Source organism: Hipposideros armiger, unplaced genomic scaffold (assembly GCF_001890085.2).
Source record: "Hipposideros armiger isolate ML-2016 unplaced genomic scaffold, ASM189008v1 scaffold_232, whole genome shotgun sequence".
NCBI lineage: Eukaryota > Metazoa > Chordata > Mammalia > Chiroptera > Hipposideridae > Hipposideros > Hipposideros armiger.
The window spans coordinates 849719-871925 of record NW_017731582.1 but is presented as its reverse complement, the minus strand read 5'-3'; the positions used below and the strand labels follow the sequence as shown (position 1 = coordinate 871925).

The 22207-nt window shown below is 52.3% G+C and overlaps 1 protein-coding gene across 1 annotated transcript in view; it reads left to right on the top strand.

Annotated features, from left to right (window-relative positions):
* The window catches only part of IGSF21 (immunoglobin superfamily member 21), a 163751-nt gene that overhangs the window by 120190 nt on the left and 21354 nt on the right, over nucleotides 1-22207 (top strand). The window contains exon 4 of the mRNA XM_019654845.1: nucleotides 5045-5163. Within this exon, the coding sequence (XP_019510390.1) occupies nucleotides 5045-5163 (119 nt within the window). The remainder of the gene's footprint in view (nucleotides 1-5044; nucleotides 5164-22207) is intronic.

Below are 22207 nucleotides of genomic sequence, written 5' to 3'. Positions count from 1 at the left end.
AAGTCCGTCTGCACAGGGGGCCGGCAGTCAGGGCAGCCTGCTTGGCAGAGGCAGCATCTGAATGCAGAGCCTATGGACTGTGATGCATCTAGTGATTTTAGTCCATTGGACTGTCATGCCACCCCAGCTCTGAGCTAAGCCCTGATTATCTCATGTAATCTTCTCTACTGTCTGATGAGCTCGCATGCTGGTTTTGAAAGATGGCTAGAGGCTTGCCACATGCACAAGAAAGGAAGAGTGATCCAAGGAGAGGTGACAGCCTGGGCAAAGTCTGGAGGCAGGAGCCAAACCCTCTACCTCCGACTCCCCAAGGCTCAGCACGGGGTGGGGCTCACAGTAGGTCTAAATCCTTGTGCTAAAGGTTGGACAGTCCACAGTCCTGGCCCCAGGCCTGGCAGAAGCTCCAGGGACCAGCCCATCCATGGCCTCACCTAAGCCACAGGGACCACGGGGACAGCCAGTGGGGCCCCCTCTATCTTTCTGCCCAGTTTTTCAAAAACACAACACTCGCCCTTCAGAGCCGCTGTCGGAGTCGGTAAGCTCCAGCCACTACACTGCATTACACTGATCTTGCCAGAAGCCTCTCCAGTTATTAATAGTTTATCGATCGCAACCAATTGCTGATGAGAGTGGGTCTCCTCACCCCAGCCCCCTCGGGGCTCTGCGATCTGCACAGACCTTCTATTCAGCATGCAGATCAATGCCACTCAAGTCTGGGAAAAGGGGGTCTCGGGACCGCTTAATCCACTTTAGAAGAATAACAGTGCAGGTGCAAGCTCAGAGGAAGCGCTACAAGGCAGACTGGTCCAATCAAAACTGTGACCTGGAAGCCACTGGATCTGCAGAGAGCTAGAATCTGCCTGGGGGGTGGGGAGGCGGCTGCAACTGGTTTCCAGCCCAGAGAGAGACAGGGTTCCCCATGCTCACACCACAGCCACCACCCCTCCATTTAATAAATATCAATGACCTTACCATGATGGCGAGCGCTGTGCGAGGCCTGGAATATGCTGGTAAACCAGACGGGTGCAGACCCCGCCTTCATGGCACTTACTGCACATGGTCAGGGGAAGAGGACACACGGGCGTCGCCACATACGTGATTAAATTACAGTGTAGACAAACACACCGGTATGAGGAGACCTGCTGTATCAGTTAGCTATTGCTGCATAACAAGCTCTTCCAAACCTGAATGGTTTAAAGCAATCACCACGTATTATTGCTCACGAGTCTAGGAGTTAGCTAGGCTGAGTGTGGCTTCTGAGTGTGGCATTGGCTGGAATGACCGGGCCAGCTGGGGCCCCTCTCCACATGCTGTCATCCTCCATCAGAGGCAGGGAGGAAGTGTGTGTGTGTTGGGGGCGGGGGGCGGGCGTTCTTTGGAGACTTAGGCTTGGAATCGGCAGACCATCATTCCCACCACTACTGTTGATCAAAGCAAATCACAAGGCCAAGAATGGGGACATAGGCTCTACCCCTAGGCGGGAGGAATTGTAATGGCACGTGGCCACAGGCACAGAGACAGGCAGGCCATCAGTGCCATCAAGCTACCAACTCATCTAGTCCAGGTGGTCATTAAGAAAGTGACCATTCCCCGTAACTTGAAGGATGTCATAGCCAGAAGAAAATGCAATAGTCCCAGGGAAAGACTAGTGCCAGAAATACAGTGCTGAATCAAAACAGGAACTTAGCTAAAGGCGCCTGTGAGGGATCCTGGGTGGGATTCTGGGACAGAAAAAGGACATTAGTGGAAACTCTGGTGACATCCAGATAAAGTCTGGAGTTGGGTTAATAGTGATGTATCAATGTGGGTCTCAGTCTGATGACTGTATCATGGTCACGTAAGATGTTAAGAACGGGGGAAATTGGGTGAGGATGTATAGGAATTCTCTACTCTCTGCAGCTTCTCTGTAAATCAAATATGATTCCAAAATAAAAAGCTTATTTCAAAGACAGGAACCCGGCACATGGGAGGGATGGAAAGACTGCCATTGTAGCTGGAAGAAGAGGGCGGCTGAAATGTGGCTGGAGATGTGGCCGGAACCAACGGTGCTGGGCTCTGTTGGCCGAGATAAGGGCTCTGGTCTTTAGCGGAAGAGCAGAGAGAAGCCTTTGAAGGGCTTTAGGTAGGGGAGTACCATTAATGCTATTTGCATGTAAAGAAATCTGGGTTCACCTTGAGCCTGGATCAGGAGAGAGATGAGGAGGGGCAGAAAACCAGTTACCTGTCCGCCTCCACATTCCAGGTGACAAAAGGTGGTGGCAGTGGAGATGGGGGAAGTGGGGAGTTCAGGATATATTTAGAAGGCGGTCACTGACTGTATGTGGGGAATATAGAAATCAGGGGTGTGACTTGGACCAATGGTGGGGGCAGAACCATGTGTGGAGCTAGGGAAGCCAGTAGAAGGAGCATCCGAGGCTTTAGAAATGGTTCCAAGTGAAAAGCTGCCTTCTTCGGAAAACACCAATCCAGGTGTTCCCCGAGCTGTCTTCTACACCACCTGTGTGGTGTCACTACACGTGTCACCCAAACATAGTGCTTATGTTACTGTCACCTGAGCATGTCATCAGTGTAGCAATTACCTAAATGCATCACCTGTGTCGCTATCACATAAGCACATCTGCGTATCTCACCTATGTGGTGGCTACCTGAACGGCTCCACCTACGTGTCAGCCATGTCATTATTATCTTATTACATCGCCTGGGTAGCTGCCAGCTACACATGTCCCCTGAGCCTGTTTCTTTACAGAGCTGTCACCTGAGCATGTCACCTGCATACCTGTCACCTACACAAGTCACTTAAACAGGTAACCTCCTTAACTGACGCCTATGAGTATCACCTAAACATGTCACTCAGGGTGACTATCACTCAGCAACAGTGTCCAGTAGAGGGGCTATATTTTCAGTCCAACTGAGTTACAGAGAAAATAGTTCCTGGAGGGAGATGGTCCCCTGCTGTTTCCACTGTCACTGTGCTCTTCTGAGACAGGCAGTGTCTTCCCCACAAAGTTTCCCTGATGAAAAGCTCCCTGTTCTTCAAGTCTTTCATGACAGTCGGGAGACCAGATGTCAACCTCTGTGTATTCTATGTAAATGAAGGTATTTGTTTATGCTAATGTGTGCTGAGTGCTGGGCGGGAAGGGGGAACCTTAGAGGGGCCAGCTCCACTGAAGGAGGCAACGGCAATGGAAACAGAGGCTGAGGCCCTGGTGTGGGGGTGGAAAGGGGGTGGTAGGTGGGGGACAGTGAGTCAGAAGGAAATGGGAGCTGGAAGACAAAGAAGTGGGGGCAGCTGAAATGAGAGAAGAAAGGAGTAAATCTGAGGTTAGATTGCTCAGCAGAAACAGATGGGAGAGAGAGGCTTAGCTGAGCAAATGCGTCTAGGAGGGGTGGGAATGAAGAATTGGACTGAAGGATTCTCCCTTCTCGGGGTGGCAGGGCAGGACACACACCCGAGCCTGTGCTCTTAATCACTACCCCCTCCTGCCCCCACAGGGTCTCTCTGATAGGCGTGTTGGGCCAGTTTGGTGGGTAGGGCACCATGCTTGGCATTTACTAAGAGGTTCCGTAAATCGGAGCCTATTCCCCATCTTTCTGCCACAGTGCGAGAACTTCTAAGACCCCAACGCCATGACCCCACTTCCTTTCAGTTGTGGCCAGAATGGGCTCCCCCTGGGCTGCACGATTAGGCCCAGAGAAGGTTGGAACTTGCTGGAGGACACACAGGTTTCCCTGATGCAGCAGCAACCGGGCCTCTGTTACACCAGGTGGAGTCTCTTCCTGTTCAAAGTGTGCCGATCCCACTCGCCAGGCATTCCCTCAATAGGCGATGCTGTCTCATCCACCTCATGCCACTGTCATGCTTACCGCGAGGTCTTGCAGTGACATCTCCTATTTAATCCTCACCGCAGTCCTGGGAAGTAGCAGCCCCATACTTTAGATAAGAAAAGGGAGGCTCAGAGAGAGATGACATGACTTGCACAAGGTCACATAACATACGCGCAGCAGGGGCAGGATTTGAACTTGATGCTCTCTGACCCCACGTCAGGGCTCTTCGATGCAGGAGTAAGGAAAGAGCTGCCCTGTAGGCATTTTCCATAGGGAGAGAGAACAACGGATCAACTCATTTTGAGCATGTTTTGACCCTATAGACCCTGCAGAGGGGTCTAGAACATGAATTATCAGACAACAGCCTGTGGGCCAAATCCAGTTTTTCTAATAGCCTGTGAACTAAAAATGTTTTTTGACATTTTTTAAAAACGATTGTTCAAAACTAGAAACAGAAGAAGATTTCATGGCACAAGAAAATATATGAAATTCAAATTTCAATGGTTATAATAAAATTGTACTGGAACACAGACACTCTGGTTTTCTTTCCCACTGTCTGTGGCTGCTTTTGCTCGACAAGGACAGAGCTGAGCGGTTGTGACAGAGACTGTGAAAGCAACAAAGCATAAAATATTTACTCTCTGGTTCTTTAGAGGAAACGTGCAGAAGAAGGTTTGAGGGGGTCTCTCCCATCCTCATGGGTCACCTCCTCTGAGAGGCCCTCCTGACTACCTCAGGTAGAACCAGCTGCTCCCGCTCTGTGCTCTGCTAAGCTCATCTTCTCCCGCGTGATTTGGAGCGATAATCAGCTTCCCTGCTTCCTTGTCCACTGGGACGGGGACAAGAATTTTATGCCCAGGGCTGGGCATAAAGTGATGGCAGGCAGCATTCAAATTCCCATCCTGACTCTTATGAGCCATATTGATGGGGGGAGGGGCAATTACACCCCCTCTAGAGCTTCAGTTTCCATGCTTATGAAATGGGAATAGTGGCCCATATGTGGAGGGCAGCCTTCTGAAGCGTCGAGCACAGGGCCTGGCATACAGTTGGTGTTCCATAAATGTGGCCCCGCGTCCGGGCACAGCGCACAGCCGTGTGGACGATCCAGGAGTGTTAGCTGAGAGAAGGCGGGACCGCGGGCTTTGGGGTGGTTCCAGGAGTGCACGCGCCTTCCAGCCCCAGATCACGTGCCCTCACGCTGCTCCTCTGCCTCCCCCAGGCTGCCCGAGGTCCGCGTTTCCGACAACGGTCCCTACGAGTGCCACGTGGGCATCTATGACCGCGCCACAAGAGAGAAGGTGGTCCTGGCATCAGGCAATATCTTCCTCAACGTCATGGGTGAGTGCATGGCTCCCGGCCCCGGCGTCACAGTGAGGAGCTGCGGGCGTGCATGTGTGCGCATGCTCATGCGTGCACGGGTGCACAGGGGGGCTGTCCTGGGAACCACCTGCCAAAATGCCTGTTGTGCTGGCAGTGGACCCCTTCTTTCCCACCCTTGCCCTCGAGGGGCAGGGAGGCCCGCCATGTCGGGGTGTAACTGGTGTGGACTTGCCACCTGAGGATTTCCTCTCAGGACCCCCTGCTCCTCCTGCCCTGAGACTCTGACCTCATGAAGACAGGGCCGCACCTCATCCCTGGGTCCTCATGGACCGGGCGCTCTGGAGGGGCTCCAGCACATTGATTGCAGCAGATGAGGGGCTGAAGGAGTGGTAAGAGCTTCCCACCAGCAGTAGGCAGTCACAGTCTCTAGACCTCAGTTTCTCCTTCTGTAAGACGGGGGTGGGATGCAGGCCTACTGGGTCATTCATGGACCACCTAGTTCCAGGCTCTGTGACCCGGTGGGGTGCTGGGCACTGTGGGAGCAGCTGTGTGGACGCCTTTCCCAGGCTGAAGCCAAGGGGCACATCCATAGAAACCAGTGGGGAAAGTGCAGTGGGGGTGGGCGGGTGCTCCAAGCGCGGCAGGACACTCCAGGAGCCTCCCTGGGGAGGGCCTGAGACAGCGTCTCAGCCGGGATGCTCAGGAGGTGACCTGCCGCAGCGAGAATGATTCTAACTCGGCCACGTGCCCCCTCCCTGGACCTCTCAAGGCCTTTCTTGAGATACTGAAGCACCAAGTGATGAGTTAGAAAGTGAGCTGGTTTGAGTGTCCAAAACTCCTGGGCTCTGACTCTGTTGCTGTGCCTCCATTTCTACATCTGCAAAATGGGGATGATATGCTTGTGCTTGTCTGACTATGCCCCCCACCTTAGCCTCAGTTTCTCCACTTGCAAAAACACAGGCCTTGTTTCCAGGGGTCTCCGAAGCCCCTTCAATGCTGACGTACTCGTCAGGCACACTCTTGGATTCTGCCACCAGAATTCTAAGGGGCTTGGCCTCAACTCCAGGCTCCAGTGTTCTCTGATTTTCTTATCAAATGATATTTATCAGGGACACAAAGCTTGTGTATTCGGGCAATCAATGAAAGCATAAAGGCCCTGTTGAAAGGGGCTGCTTCGGGGGAAATTGAAAACCTCCAAAGGCCAGGCCTCCAAAGGGACATTCATTCCTGCCGCGGAAGTCTGTGGTATATGGTATGTTTTGGCTTCCTGGGGGATGGGCCATGGTGGGCAGGTGACGGTACCAGGAAACCTTCCCCTATTGCAGTGGTCCACTCACCAATCGGCTCCTGTAAAACATGGGCAAGGAACATTCTCAGTGCCCGGCCCTGGTCAGGTCAGACCAAGGAGCAAATTCAGTTTGCCCCATCAAGGGGCTCCCAGTCTAATGAGGAACATGTATGCAAGCATTTATTCATCGGATATTTATTGAGCACCGACTATGTGCCAGGTCATGGACACATACAGTCAACAGGACATCATCTTTGTCCTTGGGAAGTTTGCATCCGGTGCACGAGACAAGCATGACACACATGCATGGATGAATAAGTGAGATGATTGTGGATGGTGATAAATACCGGGAAGAAAATCAAGCAGGTAATGGAATAAGAAGCAACTGCAGGTGGTGGTGGCTAGTTTAGGGAGAGGACTCAGGGAAGGCACCTCAGAGGCGGCTGGCCTGTGCTTTCCATGTTACATCATTTTGTCCTCACCACCAATCCGAGAGGAGGTACGAGTGTTATCATCCCCATTTTGCAGATGCAGATATAGAGGCACAGAGAAAGCAACCAACTTGCCTAAAGTCACACAGCCAGGATGACAAAAATCTTCCTATGACAATCAGGCAGCTCAGTGTTGGAACCACACTTTCAAAAAACTGATCTAAGCCTGCAAGTATTAAAAAATATATATACTGATTCTCTATATAAGTATATTATATCTATATCAATACATATATCAACATCTATACCTATACTCTGGTCCACATACAATGTATTTCTCCCTCCCTCACCTCACTTTACCCCAGGCCCAGGAGAATGCCCCGATTCCTTCAGCCGACAAGTTGAGGACACACAGGTTTGGATCCGAATTCCACATCATTAGCCTCCCTGGGCCTCGGTTTCCTCATCTGTAAAGTAAAGATAAGGATGCCTAACTCCCAGAGTGATGGTAAAGTTTAAATTAGATACAGTTTACAAAACACCCAGCTCAGCATGAGGCAGCCAAAAGTTTCCGTGGGTCAGACTTCACCACCTTCACCATCGCTGTCCCCGGCCTGCCTGCTGTAGGGCATGGCTGCGGCTGCCTCGTGCCCCTGACTTCAGCCCCTGCTCGAAGCCTCATCCATGATTCAGGACTCCAGCGATCTTTAAGCCATTCTGAGAAATGAGTGTTTGCAGCTTTGTGCACCCAGGCTCCCTGGAAAGGGGCTCAGTTCTGCCCTATTTCTGGGAGTGGCAGGGCAGCCGGCCTCTGCCTACCCTTCCTCCTGGCTTCCCCCTGAAGATCAGCCTATCCTAGTACCGGGAGCCTAGGAGAGAAGCCGGGCTGTACCCCACTTTGATAATGACAGCAACACCTCCCACTTACCCTATTTATGCCAGTTCTTAAGTGCTTCCAATCAAGCATTTCACCTGATCCTCACAACAGTCCCTCAGGGTCAGCACTGCTATTATCCCCAATTCACAGATGAGGACACTGAGGCTCAGGGAAAGGATTTACTCTGGACCCCACAGCACCATGGCTGTCGCGGTCCTAGGGCGGCGTGGCTCCCATGGGTCACCAGGGTCCAGGATGGTGAGGGGAGGGTGGGAGAGACAGCGGGGCTGAGTATGAGAAAGTCTCCCATGTAGTATCTCCCGTAATCCAGCAGCCACATCACCTGTGACACAGGAGCTGTACTATGCCCCTTGGGTAGACCCAGGCTCAGAGAAGGAAGTGACCTGGCTGAGGTTGCGGGGATTAAATGGGCTAATCCACAGAGTAGAAAGTTCAGAGCTCAGGCTCATTCTGAATGCTCAATAAATACTATCTCTTATGGTATCAACAAACAGTAATCACATCAGTTAAAAATCAGGCACAATTAGAAAGGTTAAACATTGTCCCCCACCCCCCCTGCCCCCTGCCAGTACCATGTCTCTCCTTCAAATATATGTCAAGGCATGTTTCAAAAATTAAAATCTGTTCACCACTTTGGCCTGTCTGTGACATTGCATAGACCCTTGCTCATCAGGCACGCACACACAAAGACCCTCCCTCCAAGCTAGTGCAGGCCATTGAAAGCTGGGGTCTCCTTTGTGCCAGAAGGCACCCTAAGGACCGTGGCAGACAACAGTGGGCAGGATAGCGGCTGTCCAATTTGAGAGTCAAAGAGCAGCTTTCCAGGACGTGGGGAGAGGGGGGGCCCAGGGCCCCGTGTGCATCAAAAGCACAGAGCAGTTCTGCCGGAGAGCGGGGCACCCCCGTCTGCCATCACCGAGTCTGCATCCAGCACATTCTAACGCGCTGTTTCCAGAGGCCTCGGGGTGGAGATCAAAATGCGAGAGCGGCTGTAATTTCACGCCTATAACATCCCCGCTATGTGGTGGGGGAAGGCATTTGGGAGCCCCGTGGGTGACACGGAGGGTTCGTGCCGCACACAGTCATTAGAATGTTTTTACACGAGCTGCAGATAAATTGTAAGCCAATTTGAAAGTTGCATGCTGGGCCCCAGGAACGCATTATACACAGTCACGGAAGCATTGCCAAGGCCCTTCTTGTGGGTGCAGGTTATGCAGGAGAGCATGTTAAGGGTGTGATGTTACAATCAATTAAGTGTTGTGAGGCCCAGACACCCCCACCCTGTCCAAGCAGAGGCTCCGCTCTTTTGGGTCTGCCAGAAGACCAAAGCACAGGGTTTCTCTGCCACCCTCTCGGTACAGCACTGCCACCACCGAGGGGGCTCTTCCAACCCCCAGCTAATAATCAAGGCCACTCTCCGTCATACACGGGCCGTGTGCCCCGCACTGAGTGCTGAGTGTCAGCCCACAGTTAATCATGTGACCCCACAGAGAGCCCTCCAAGGCAGGCATTGTCATCCCCATTTTACAGAGGCAGGAAGGGGCTCTGAGAATTTAAGGGGCTCACCCGTGTGAATAACAGAGCTGGGGTCCCACCAGCTCTGCTCGAGACCACAGCTGGTGCTCCTAACAGCAACTCTGAACCCCCAAGGGAAGCACCCCTACCTTTGACACATAGGCTGTTAGTAACACAAACGTCAGGAAGCATGGGGGGATGGATGGTGCAGAGTAGAGAAAGGGGGGACCTCGGTAAGACAGAGCCCTCGCTAGGAACACTGGGCTCTCCAAAACTCAGATGGTCATGTGGGGCTGTTTTCCCTTTGGGGGCCTATAGGAACCTGGGAGGGACAAAGAGCACATCCGGGTCCCCCACTTCTCCATACCTGTACCCCAGTCCCCGTGGGTGCTTCTCCCATCCTTTAGTAGCCAGGGCCCCTCACCACTCAAACCCTCTGAAAGGAGCACTGGACTTGGCGTCCAGCAGACCTGAGTCCAAACCCAGGTCAGTGTCCAGTTGTGACATGGACAGACCAGAGCTAAACTTCCTTTCTACGAAAGGCAACGTCAGAATGTCTTTTCTGTTAAAATATGTTAGAAGGTGACGTGGATACGCGCACACGGGCATTCTAAATCTCATTCGTTCATTCATTCATTCTTCATTTGTCCGTTTATTTAACAAATATTTATTGAGCACCTAGCACATTCCAGGCATGGTTGCATGCACGGGGATTCAGTCTCAGCCTGGTCCTCATGGAACTTAGAGTGCAGGAAGGGAGACATGGACAAGTAGACAGCGGGACTCTGTGGTGTGTCCGAGGTGGTCAGGGAGAGCAGAGGCAGGTACCATCAGAGGGAAGCGAAGCTATTTTTAACAGTGTGGTCAGAACGGTCTCTCCCAGGTGACACTCAAAGAAGGTGGGGCCTAAGCCATGTAGACGACATGACTTCAGGCCACGGATTCAACTGGCTACTTCAGCCTCTCCTTAAGCCAAGCACAGTGCCAGGTGCTGAGGGTACCGTGGAGAACAAGGCAAACCTTTGCCTCGTGGAACTTCCGGTCCATCCAGGGAGATAGCTCATGGTACAGATGCAGACCTCGTGGCTTGATAACTGTGTTCAGTCCCCAGGGCTGAACAAACCGGGGGAGGGGGAGGGGCTTCAAGCAACAGACACGTCTTGTCTCACACTTGTGGAGCCTAGAAGTCCGAATTCAAGGGGTCAGCAGAGCCAGGCTCCCTCCGAAGGCTCCAAGGGAGAACCCCACCTTGCTTCTTCCAGCTTCTGGTGGCTGCGGGCGGTCCTCAGCATCCATCCCTTCACTTACAGACGCATCACTTCCATCCCTGCCTCTGTCCTCACAAGGCGTCCTCCCTCTGTGCAGCTGTGTCTCTGTGTCCAAATTCCCCTCTTCTTACAAGGACTTCAGACATTGGATTAGGCCCACTTGAACCCAGTACGATCCCATCTTCAGTGGGTAAAATCTGCAAAGACCCTGTTTCCAAATCAGGTCACATTCATAGGCACTGGGGGTTAGGACTGGAACATGTAACTTGAGGGGGACACAATTCAAATCGCGACGGTAACTGAGCCAGGAGGTGGCAGAGCAGGGTTCCCTGACTGACTCTGACGCTCCGTGTTCCCAACTACATGGGTCGCCCTTCATTGAGCATTTACTGATATGCCAGACGCTGTGCTAAGCCACTCCTTCGTTAACTGATGGGACAATCACACAGCCTCTGTTAGGTGGACACTGCCATTTCCCGTTGACAGATGAAGTCACTGAGAGGTTATGTCACTTGCCTAGGCCACCCGGCCAGCTAGTGGTAAGGCAGGGGTAAATGCATCCTATAGACCTAACCGCTCTGCTCGACTGGAAGTCCCAAAGCATTGATAAGCATTAATAAAATACTCTCTCTCGGAATCCCCCTCTCTCTTCCGGAGGCATCCAAGTGAGATTGGCAGATGAAGTTAGAATTTTGGACCCTGAAGTCGCAATGGCCCCAAACCACACCATATGTTTTCCAAACCTGGGGCCAAGGGGATATAACTCCCACCCCGGAGAAGAGTTGTTAATGAGCTTTCCATAATTTGTCTTTTTGTTTTGAAATTTTTTTTCAGTATGTTTTACTGAATTTTTATTAAGTGCATCTGGTGCTTTTTCCTCCTTGGTTTTTTTTTTTTTCTTAAACGGTTTTATTGAGCTATAATTCACATAACATAATCCAATCATTTATAGTATACAATTCAGTGGGGGTTTTTTAGCATAGTCACAGAGTTGTGCAACCACTTTTACTCATGCAAGCAATCTTACAACATTTTCATTACTCCAAAAGAAACCCTGTGCCCGTTAGCAATTACTCCGCATCCTATAGCCCCTCCCCCCAGTTTTAGGCAAATGCTCATCTGCTTTCTACCTCTCTGGATTTGCCTGGACAGTTCATATAAATAGGATTATGCAATATGTACTATCTTGTGACCTGCGTGACTTCTTTCACTTAGTATAATGCCCTCAAGGTGCATCTATGTTGTAGCATGTGTCAGAATTTCCTTCTTTTTTAAGGCTGATAGTATTCCATTGTATGATAGATGACACTTTGTTTATCCAGTCACCAGTCGATGGACGTTTAGGTTGTTTCCACTTTTTGCCTATTGTGAATAATGCTACTATGAACATTGATGGGTAAGTTTTTGTGTCAGCATACAGTTCCAAATCTCTCGTAAAGTGGTATTTTGATTTGCATTTCTCTAATGGCTAATGATGTTGCATGTCTTTTCATGTGTTTATTGCCCATTTGTGTATCTTCTGTGGAGAAATGTCTTCAGATCCTTTGCTCATTTTCAACCGGGTTATTTATCTTTTTATCACTGAGTTGTGAGAATTCCTTATTCCAGACACAAGGGCCTTGTCAGATATGTAATTTGCATACATTTCCCCCATTTTTAAGTTATAATTTCACTTTCTCGATAGTGTCTTTTAAAGGAAAAATGGTTTTTATTTTGATGAGTTTATCTAGTTTTTCTTTTTTTGCTTGTGTTTTTTAAGTGTCATATCTGAGTTAGGAGGCTTTACCTAACTCAAGGTCATGGTTTACTTCTATGTTTTTCTTCTAAGAGTTTTTAGAGTTTTTTTCTCTTACATTTCAGTTTACGATCTATTTTTACTCCATTTTTGTACATGGTGTGAGGGATGCTTACCATTATTTAAATGTGGATACCCAGTTGTCCTAGCACCATTTTTTTTAACAGATTCTTCTTTATCTACTGAACTGTCTTATCCTTGTTAAGAATCAGTTGACTATAAATGTAAATGTGTATTATTTCTGGACTTTCTTCTATTCCCTTGATTTATATGTCCTTATGCACTTCTGGTGCTTTTTAATTTTTTTACTTTATTGGGGAACAGTGTGTTTTTCCCAGGACCCATCAGCTCCAAGTCAAGATATTGTCCTTCAGTCTTAGTTGTGGAGGGCGTAGCTCAGCTCCAAGACCAATCACCATTTTTAATCTAGTTGCGGGGTGCAGGGGGTGGGGATGGGGGGGTACAGCCCACCATCTCATGCGGGATTCGAACCAGCAATCTTATTGTTAAGAGCACATGCTTTTAACCAACTGAGCCATCCAACTGCCCATTGGCAGCTCAGCCCAAGGTGCCGTGTCCAATCTAGTTGCAGAGGGCACCACTCACTGGCCCATGTGGGAATCAAACCGACAACCCAGTTCCTCAGATAGCACTCTAACCAACACGCGGCCAGGCCAGGCCAGAACCTAAGATTCCTAGAGATCTAGAGCTCTGCCTTCAAAGACCAGACTCTTGAAAGCGAATCTCTGGGCTCCCAGCCCAGTGCTCCTCTCTAGAAAACGGAGCACATTCCCAGAACCAATAATCAGAGGTTCAAACACCTCTCTTGATTTGGGAAGGAGAAATGTCTATGGCTTCCAGTGGGGAGGGGCGATCTGAGGGCTGAGGGCAGACCCAGCATCCCACAAAAGCCTACTGATGCTCTCGCAAGCCCGAGCAAAACAAGAAACATACCAACCCCCTTTCAAGGAGCCTGCCTGAGCGCAGGACAGCTGTGGGGAGGTAGGCATCTCTCAGGCAGAACCAGTGCACTGCAGGTATATATGGTCGTCCAGGGGGCAGGTTAGGTCCTCGGAAGGAGGCCACTAGTCTGAGAACCCCTGGGGGTCCGCAGCCCCAGCAGCTGTGAGGGGAGCGTCAGCGCCACCACGCAGCCCTCTCCAGAACCGAGGACACCTGCTGGGTAGAAATGAGCGGCTCCTTCCCCGGCCTTGACGTCTGAGCACGTGAGCCTCCTGCTGGCTTAAACTAATTACATGAACTGGCCCCAGGCGACTATGGTGGCCACAGGCTCCAGGGATCGCGCGTTGCTGCTGTCGGGAGGAGGCGTGGGAGTGTTGGAATCCAGGCCAGAGCTGCAGAGCCGTCCCAGGGAGCTGAGGGACAGAGGCGCAAACCCAAACCTCCACCTCCCACCCCAGGAGCCCTGGGTCCTGAGGACCAGGCCTGGGTGCTCTTGTCTCCGAAGCAAACGTCTGGGCAGGCCCTTCTCCAAGCTCTTACCCTTCCCCCAGCCCCTGCCCCGCGGCTCCACATGATGACAGCAAGTGCCTGAGGTCCTCCTAGCTGGAAACAGGAGAGAGCTGGGAAGTCCCCAGCTGAAGAATTATCCCTCTATCCAAGTAGGTTGAGTAGAAATAGCGTGTACTTCCTTAGAGAGCCAAGGAGTGGTTAAAGGTATGAGCCTTGCATTCAGCCATGAATTTTAAGCCCGGTTTGCAACTACTAGTAATAAAAGCAGCAAATGTTTGTTGAACATTTAGTATACACCAGGCACAGCTCTGTTGACACATTTAATTGTCGCAACAGCCCTCTAAGGTAGGGTCTGCTCTTACCGTCCCCATTTTACAAGTGTCAAAACGGGGAGGTTACAATTTTGCCTGAGGGCACAGGTCCAGTAAAAATAGACCTGGGATTCAGACCCAGGTAGGCAGGCTCTAGCGCCCCTAGGCCTAACCACTGTGCTACCCCGGCAGGCTGTTTAAGCCCTTTGGGCCTCGGTTTCCCCATCTGCTACATGGGGGTTACAGTAGGACCTCCCCTGTTGGGCCATGAGATGTATCGGCCTGTGTCCCAAGCGCACAGTGAGCTCATGAAAAGAGTAGTTTTTCTTGCTTCTCACCCGTTTTCCCCTAACCTTCACCCTGACCCCAGAGTCAGAGCTGCAGGAAGACACATCAGCCCAGCGGGAGCTCTCTCAGCCAGCCAGTGACAGACTCCCACCCTGGACACTGGTAGAGGAGATGAGGGAAACCCAGAGCCAGCAGCCCTGAGTCCAGCCTCATCTCCTCCACAGTCCTGCTGTGACTTCTCCTCTCCAAGCCTCAGTTTCCTCATCTGGAAACTGGGGGTAATGAAGGTTCCTACTTCATAGGGCTGGTGTGAGGAGTCGATAAGATGGTGCACAGGGCAGGTGCTCAGCCTGGCTCTGCTGGCAGGTTCTGAGGGCAGAGCGGGCCATAAGGAGGGGAGAGAAACAGGAGCCAGCCCAGGGCTCAGGCAGTACAGGCTGGACATGCCAGGTGCTTCCAGACAGAAGCCACAGGACATGGGGACCAACTGGAAAGACGGGAGCAGATGTGGGGGACATGGCAGGACCTGACACTGGATGGAGATGGTCCCTGAGATGGTAATAAAACCATGTGATCTCACTCAGCAGACGATGACTACAGAAACTGGGCCATTGGGTGCAGAGGCCGGGACTGCAGTGCTAAGGACCTCCCTGCCCGCCAGAGCCCCTGAGGAGGGCAGCAGGGACCTGAGACAGCTGGCTGGGCTGGGCTGCCAAAGGGGGCTGCAGCCCAGAGGACCAAGGCCAGAATGGCCAGGGTCTTCCAAGATGGACATAAGAGCATCTTCAGACTGGACACTGTCACCTTAAGTGCCTGAAGCTGTCCAGGGACCCGGATAAAGGATGCCCAGTCTGCCCACTGCCTATCCATAGGCCCCCAGCTGGATAAGATCACCAGCTGAGAGCCAGCTCATAGAGGGGCCAGACAGATGGGTTTGGGGCTCAGAGGAGTGCTTTGGAGTTAACTGGGTCATCTACCAAGGACGGTCACTTTCCAGCTTCAGCCCCAAAGGCCCGAGCCTGCTGACCACCTCCTGGACCGGCTTCTAGAATCCTCCATTCCTCCCTCTCTGAACACGGCCCTGCAAAGGGGGAATGCCCTTGACTGCAGTCCACTGTGTACTCAGCAACAGGCCCAGCACATTCCACTAGCACACCAGTCCTCCCTCTAATCTACCCGCTCCCAGACAGGCCCCGTGCTGCCTCCCTGACAGTGGGCAAGCTACAGACTGCCCTGAGAGGCCAGGGAACATGCCCGACATCCCACAGCAGTGAGTGGGCTGGGATCTGAGCTCAGGTCTGCTGGGAACCAGAGCCCCCTGGCTCTCCCATGACACCAGAAAGATGCAGAGACATGGTTCCTCTCTGAGTGTGGGCAATATGGCAGCCTGATGGGCCTGGGCCAGAGACCAGGGCTCCTCTCCACAGACAGCTTGGACCATTTGGGCTGTACCATCAGCTGTCTGGGACGTCAGCAAGATCTGTAACCCCATTTAACAGAAGAGAAAACTGAGTCTGCTAATTAAGAGAAGCCTAGAGTACGAATCTGAATGGTCTCTGATTGCCACTTTCCCTCCGTAGGGACTCAAAGCCCTGAGCTAGGCGGTGGAGACAAGGCTTCCAAAGCACATCCACACACTGGGCATGATTTGGAACCTCTCTGACTCCTGATTGTGGCTGGAGGAAGCAGCCAGCTCAGTCAACTAGCATGTGCTGTTCTGAGCATCTTGTCCCTGGGGCCATAGCACAGAGCAGACGTCACCAGCCCTTCTCCGAGGGAAACAGACCATTTACTCATTCATTCCTCACACTTACAAGTCCCTGATTCAAACCAATATTTATCAGCACCTACTATGTGCCTGCTGTGGGGAAGGACTGAGAGAGATTCATTTTACTATAGGACAGCCAGGATATACTATAATATGGTAAATTTTGCAGTTACAGGGTGCCAAGCATTGCTCCCAGCATTTTAAATGAATTAATTCATTTAACCCTCACAATTCTAGGAAGTATGTACTTTTATTATTCCCATTTTAAGAAATGAAAAGAAAAAGAGGCCCAGAGAGATGAAGTAACTTGCCCAAGGTTACACAGAGAATGAGTGGCACAGCTTGTTTGAAACCCAGACCACCTGGCTAAGGAGCCTCTCGACAGCCTCTCACGGGGTGGCCCATTCCGAGCCGAGCTACCCAGACCCATCTGCTCCCTGGAACTGCCCGAGCAGGTGGCTGTAGCTCCCCAAGGCTCTCACCAGCTCCCTGCACCTCCCGTGCCTCACAGACCACGGCTCGCCTCTGGTTCAGGGCTGCCTCTTCCTCCCACGACCCACCGCTCCAGGCTCCAGCCTCCCGGCCCCACCAGAGCAGGCCTGCAGCTGCCATCATTAAATCTTGACAACTGGTAGGTCAGTGCGATGCTTTATCCTCTCCACCACTGGGAGCTGGATTTAGTGTCTCTGGCAGAAGGTAAACTTCCCCTCCCTGGGACAGGGCCCTTAATTACAAGTGATATGTGGCTGTGGAAACTGCGGCGCCTCAGGCCCAGTGATTTAAGGAACAGGCATGAGGCTGAGGTTACAGGTGTTAACAGGGCTGTGTGGGCAGCTGGGAGAGTGGGGACGGGGCGGCTGTGGGAGGCGACCAGCCAGCCCCAGGAAGTGCCTCCTGCCTGCAGACCCTCTTGGGGAGAGGGAGGGAATCCCACCACCTCATGTACAAAAGGGGAAACTGAGGCCCAGAGCACACTCCTCGTTGGCTTGGCCCGGGAGTCAGCAGCCAGCTTGCAGTGCACCCCTGAGTCAGTTTCCCCATCTGTATGAGGAGGCAGGACTACCTCACTCACTCCCTAGCAGTGATCACCTTAATAACACATCATCTTTATAATCACGACAAATCATAATAACAAAAGGTCTGACCGAGGACTCATGAATGTGTCAGGCATTGCACTAAGCTCTTGGTGAGCATTCTCGTGTTTAATTCTCCTGACAGCTGGCGAGAGAGTGAGTGTGGTTATGCCCATTTTACAGAAGGGGACACTGAGGCTCATAGAGAAGAAGCCACTTGCCCAAGTTCGCATGGCTAGTGAGTAACCAAATAGAGAGTCTCGGTCCCTCTCTCTGAATCCAGAGCATGACCTCTAGGCTCCAGGAATAATTAGAGGGGTGTAAGACCAGTGTGTGTCCTGAAGGGGTCCCTGAAAGATGGAGGAGACAGAGAAGGGCACAGGTTTCCAGAATCCCAGCAGAAAGAAACTAAGGATGATCGGGGAGGACGGGGGTGCAAGATGAGGGATGTGGGAGTTCCCAGGAGGAGGCATCAGGGAGGCTTCATGGAGGAGGTGGTCTAGAGCTGGGCTTAGAAGGCTGGGGGCAGAGAGGACAGGAGGCATTTCAGGCAGAAAGAGCCCTGTAGGCAGCCATGTGGGAGTATCAAAGCATGGCAAGTAGGGAGCACCCTTGTGTGGCAGGACCCCAAGGCAGCGCAGTTAAGGAGTAGGCAGTAAGATATGATATTATAATAATGACAACAATGGTTGACATTTATTCAATGCTCGCCAGGTACCAAGCCAGGGTCTAAATGCTTTACACAATGCTCACAAGAACCCTATCAAGTAGATATTATGATGATCCCCATGTTACAGATGAGGAAACAGGCACAGAGAGGGTAAGTGACTTGCCAAGGTCACCCAGCTGATAGATGGCGGAGTCAGGATACAGCAGCGCGGCTCCTGAGCACATAGGGGCCAACTGCTATGCCCAGTCCTGGCAGGAGCAGGGGAGGTGAGGAAGGGCCTTTGGGGAAGGCTCTTCTCTCATGCCAGGCTGCCATGGGCCCTGCCTGCCCTCTGTCTACCAGGCTTGGCACAGGCATGTGAAAGGCAAGGCCACAGCGGGGACACCACAGGAGCCAGGATGGGCCTGGGAAGGTCCCGGGATTTGGGAGCAGGAGTGAGGGTAGAGAGGGTATTCACTGGGGAACTATGGTGCCAGCCATGCCCTCCCAGCTGAGGCCCATCAGAGGAGAGAGCCCAACTTCTGAGGCTCCCCAGCAGGGAGAGCCTGGGCCCTTCTCCACAGATCAGCCCTGCTGTCTGTCGGGTCCTCTCTCACCCTGAACCCTCCAGACCTCCCCCACTAAGAGCCATAGACTCTTTGAACTAAAGAAGACTTTAGGAGTCCTCTAGCCCAGCCCCATCGCCAGGTCACAGGGGAAACCAAGGCCCTGACAGAGAGCCCACAGCAGGTGAGAAGCAGGGCCCCACATCGCCTCAGGGGTATAAGTATGGGCTGATGGCTTAAGTCAGATGTGGGCTCAAGTCCTACCCTTGTCCTTACTGACTGAGTAGCTATGAACCAGTGCCTTTGAAAACCTCTGTTTCTGCCTCTGTGGGAGATAATAATTCCTACCTCCTGAGTTATGTGGGGGTTTAATGCATTAAAGCATTTAGCATGGAACCCACCCCAGAGCGACCACCAGTGAGCAGAGAGGAAGGGCGAGTGCCCTCCCCACACCTCACCCCCTACCCCGCCTGCTGTGTGCCTGGGGACCCAGTGAAACCCTGACTCAGGATGCAGAGAGGACCCTCACTGAGCAAATCTGGCCAGTTATTCCCGCAAACCTCAACTCACCACACACTCGCTGAGATCTGCCCTACACGGCCCAGCGCTGGGCCCCGGTCGGCAGAACAAACCAGTGGCCTTAGCATGACGAGCTCCCAGGCCAGCAACCAGGATGAGCGGTCTAGGCAAAGGCCAGCCACGGTGCCAGGCCCAGCGATGGAGGTTATTGTTCACAGATGGGGTGGGCAGTGGGTACATGGACTTACCAGTACCAGGTGTCCTGCAAAGAGCTTCACACACACGAGCTCAGGTCATCCTCCAATAGCCCCATGAGTGAGACAGGTCCTGTTGGATCCCAATTTACAGATGAGAATACTGAGGCCAGAATGGACCTGGTGAGGGATGGTCAGAGAGGTCAGCGATGAGATAGGGGGCCAAGGCCCCAGCACATGGGATCATGGCAAGGCCAGGCGGACAGGCCACGTGTGCCGGATCTCAGAGACCCCACTCCCACCCTGGAAACAGGCCCCTCCGCCTTGGCCGGGAATTGGGTCCCATCAGGCATGCAGCTTGGCTCTGCTCACCCCGTTCTTGAAAAAGACACAATCCAATAAAGTCTAATTAAGTCAAAAGCCAATTAAGTCTATGTGCGACAAAGCAAGTAGACTTAAATGTTATCATAGAACCAGGGCAATGGGTACAAGAGTGTTCATTGCACAGTTATTTGAGCTTTTAGATAGGTTTGCAAACTTTCATAGCACAATACTGCAGGGAAAAGACGCGCGCTCCCCGTCCCACAAAAAGCTCCTTCTCTACGGCCTCTCCCCTCCCCCAGCTCTCCCCTGGAAGCTGCTCTATGAGAAGTAAGCAGCAAGAATGATTTACTTGCCCTCTAACTTGGAAATCAATCTTAAAATGCTGATAGCACAGGAAAGACTCTGGCCGCAGAGCCCCCTGGGAAATCTCCTGCTAGAAGGGAGGGCTCTGAATGGGGGGTGGGGGGTGGGGGCTCTGCTGTGAGGTGCACAGGGGTGGCCCCAGCCATATTCTTCAGTCCTCACAAGTGACCCCACATGAGACAGGCACCAGTGTCCCCCTCACTCTGTGGGTGAGGCTCAGGAAACTAGGAACTGCCTAAGGGACACACGGCCTGGGAACAGAAGGGCAGTGACCTTGAGGCGAGGTGTCCCAGGCTCTGGGTAGGGAAGGTCACGGGTAGGTCTTGTTCTGAGCCCTGGAATACCAAGGCCTGGTGCTTAGGGGGACAAAGTCCTGCTGGAAGGAACAGAAGTTTTCCAGGGTCAGGGCAGAGGGGGTCCACCCGGAGCTTCTGGGGGTGGGAGGAGGAATGTAGAGCAGCCCTGAACTTGAACTCGAGCAGGAAGAACTTGAGCTGGATGCCACTGCCACTGGCCGGCTTTTGAGTAGGCCTCCCCACTTGCCAGGGCCTCCCCAGGCTTCCGCAGGCTCACGGAGGCTCCTTTCATAAAGCGACAAGTATGGCACCTGGTAAAATCACCCATGTGTGTAATATATACCCCTGGGATACATTGGAAACATCCCCCAAATAGCCACCCTTGCTGCTATTTAAAACGGATTCATGTCACACCCCATAGATTTCATCTCTGCACAAATGGCACCTATCATGGGCCTGAACACATTTGCTCTATTGCCATATAAATTAAAACAGCATGGAAGGGTTGAGGCAGCCTCACCTGGGGGCCCTAGACAGGTTGTCTCCAGCTAGCGAACCCCTGCCCCTCCCAGGGAGGGTCTATATAGGTGGGGTAGGAGGCCAATCAGAAAACTGGGAACATTGACAAACAGCCAATCAAGGCACGAGCATAAAGTTGCAAAGCTTGTGGGGGCGGGGCTTTGGTATTTGAAATCCTTTGATCCAATCAGCGCAGAGAGTCAGAGAGTCTCTGGAGAGCTCTACCTATGCCCTGTCTGCTGGGGCCTGGAGACACCACACTGAGGCTGTCCTCCCTGAGCCTTGCCCTCCCTCAGAATAATTTTCACTGCTGTTTACTGAGCACCTACTCTGGACCAAGTCCTTACTTTACATAACAGCACTATCCAGTGGGGCTTGCTATCCCTGATTTAGAGATGAGCTCACTGCAGCTTATGGAAGTCAAGGCAGTGGTTCGCACACTGAAGTCTATTAGAATCTCCTGGAAGGCTTGTTAAAACCCAGGTAGCTGGACCCCACCCCACCCCACCCTGAGGTTTCTGATTCAGCAGGTCTGGAATGAGGCTCAAGAGTTTGCATTTCTAACAAGCTCCCAGGGAAGGGTTGTCACAGCTAGTCCAGAGGACCACACTTTGAGAACCACCAGGTTAAAATCATAGTTTACAGAATAGCATTAAAATACCAGATCTAACACAAAACCTGTGCCCTGGCTTCCCCACTGTCCCCATGTGTGTGTACACGTGCGCACGTACACACACGCAGGACTTTATTTCTCCATCAGCAGTAACCTGAGTGGGATCCTGCGCTGTCCAACCTTACCGATTCACCGCCTCACTCGCTACACCCCCCTCCAGAGTCTCCCCTGCTCCCCCAGAGCAGTCAGCCAGAGCCTCCAGTTGGGGTTGTTAATTTTATCTTCCACCACCGAAAAAGCACAACAGCTGGCAGGGGAGGGGCGAGGCAGGTGAGCGGGTGCTGCCAGCCAGCTCCCCATGGAGTGGGAGGCAGGAGGATGGATTATGCCTGCAGCCAACGGGTTCCCTTGTGACCCTGCTCCGCTCAGAAAGGCCCCATCTCCTGGCTGGGAGGATCCCAGGTAGCAGCCACCCACCCTGGCAATGACCTAGACCCCAGCTCGCCACCCTTGCCATTGCATCAGTACATGGGCTCCCACCTTTTCGTATTGGAGCCGGCGGTGGGCTCGGCTCAGCAGCTGCCACATAAAAGGGCCCGTTGCAGCCCATATAAGCACAGACGCTGCGTTTATCTCTCCTGTCACTGATGGCGGCTCCATTTGGGGGCTTTTTGTCAGGTGTTTTTTTTTCCCTTGGCTGCTGTTACTACTCAGTTCAATATTTAATTTTCCCATAAACCAAAGAGTTGTGCTTTTTCTCGCTCGCTTCTTGCTGGAGTCCCCCTCCCACTGTGGGACCTGCTGCCTCTGGCTTCTACTGTGAGATTTTGGGTGGGACTAGAGATTTCAGCCCTTCCATATTGTACGGGGGCTGGAGGGCCAGACAGCGGGGTACTTCCCCCAACTCATCC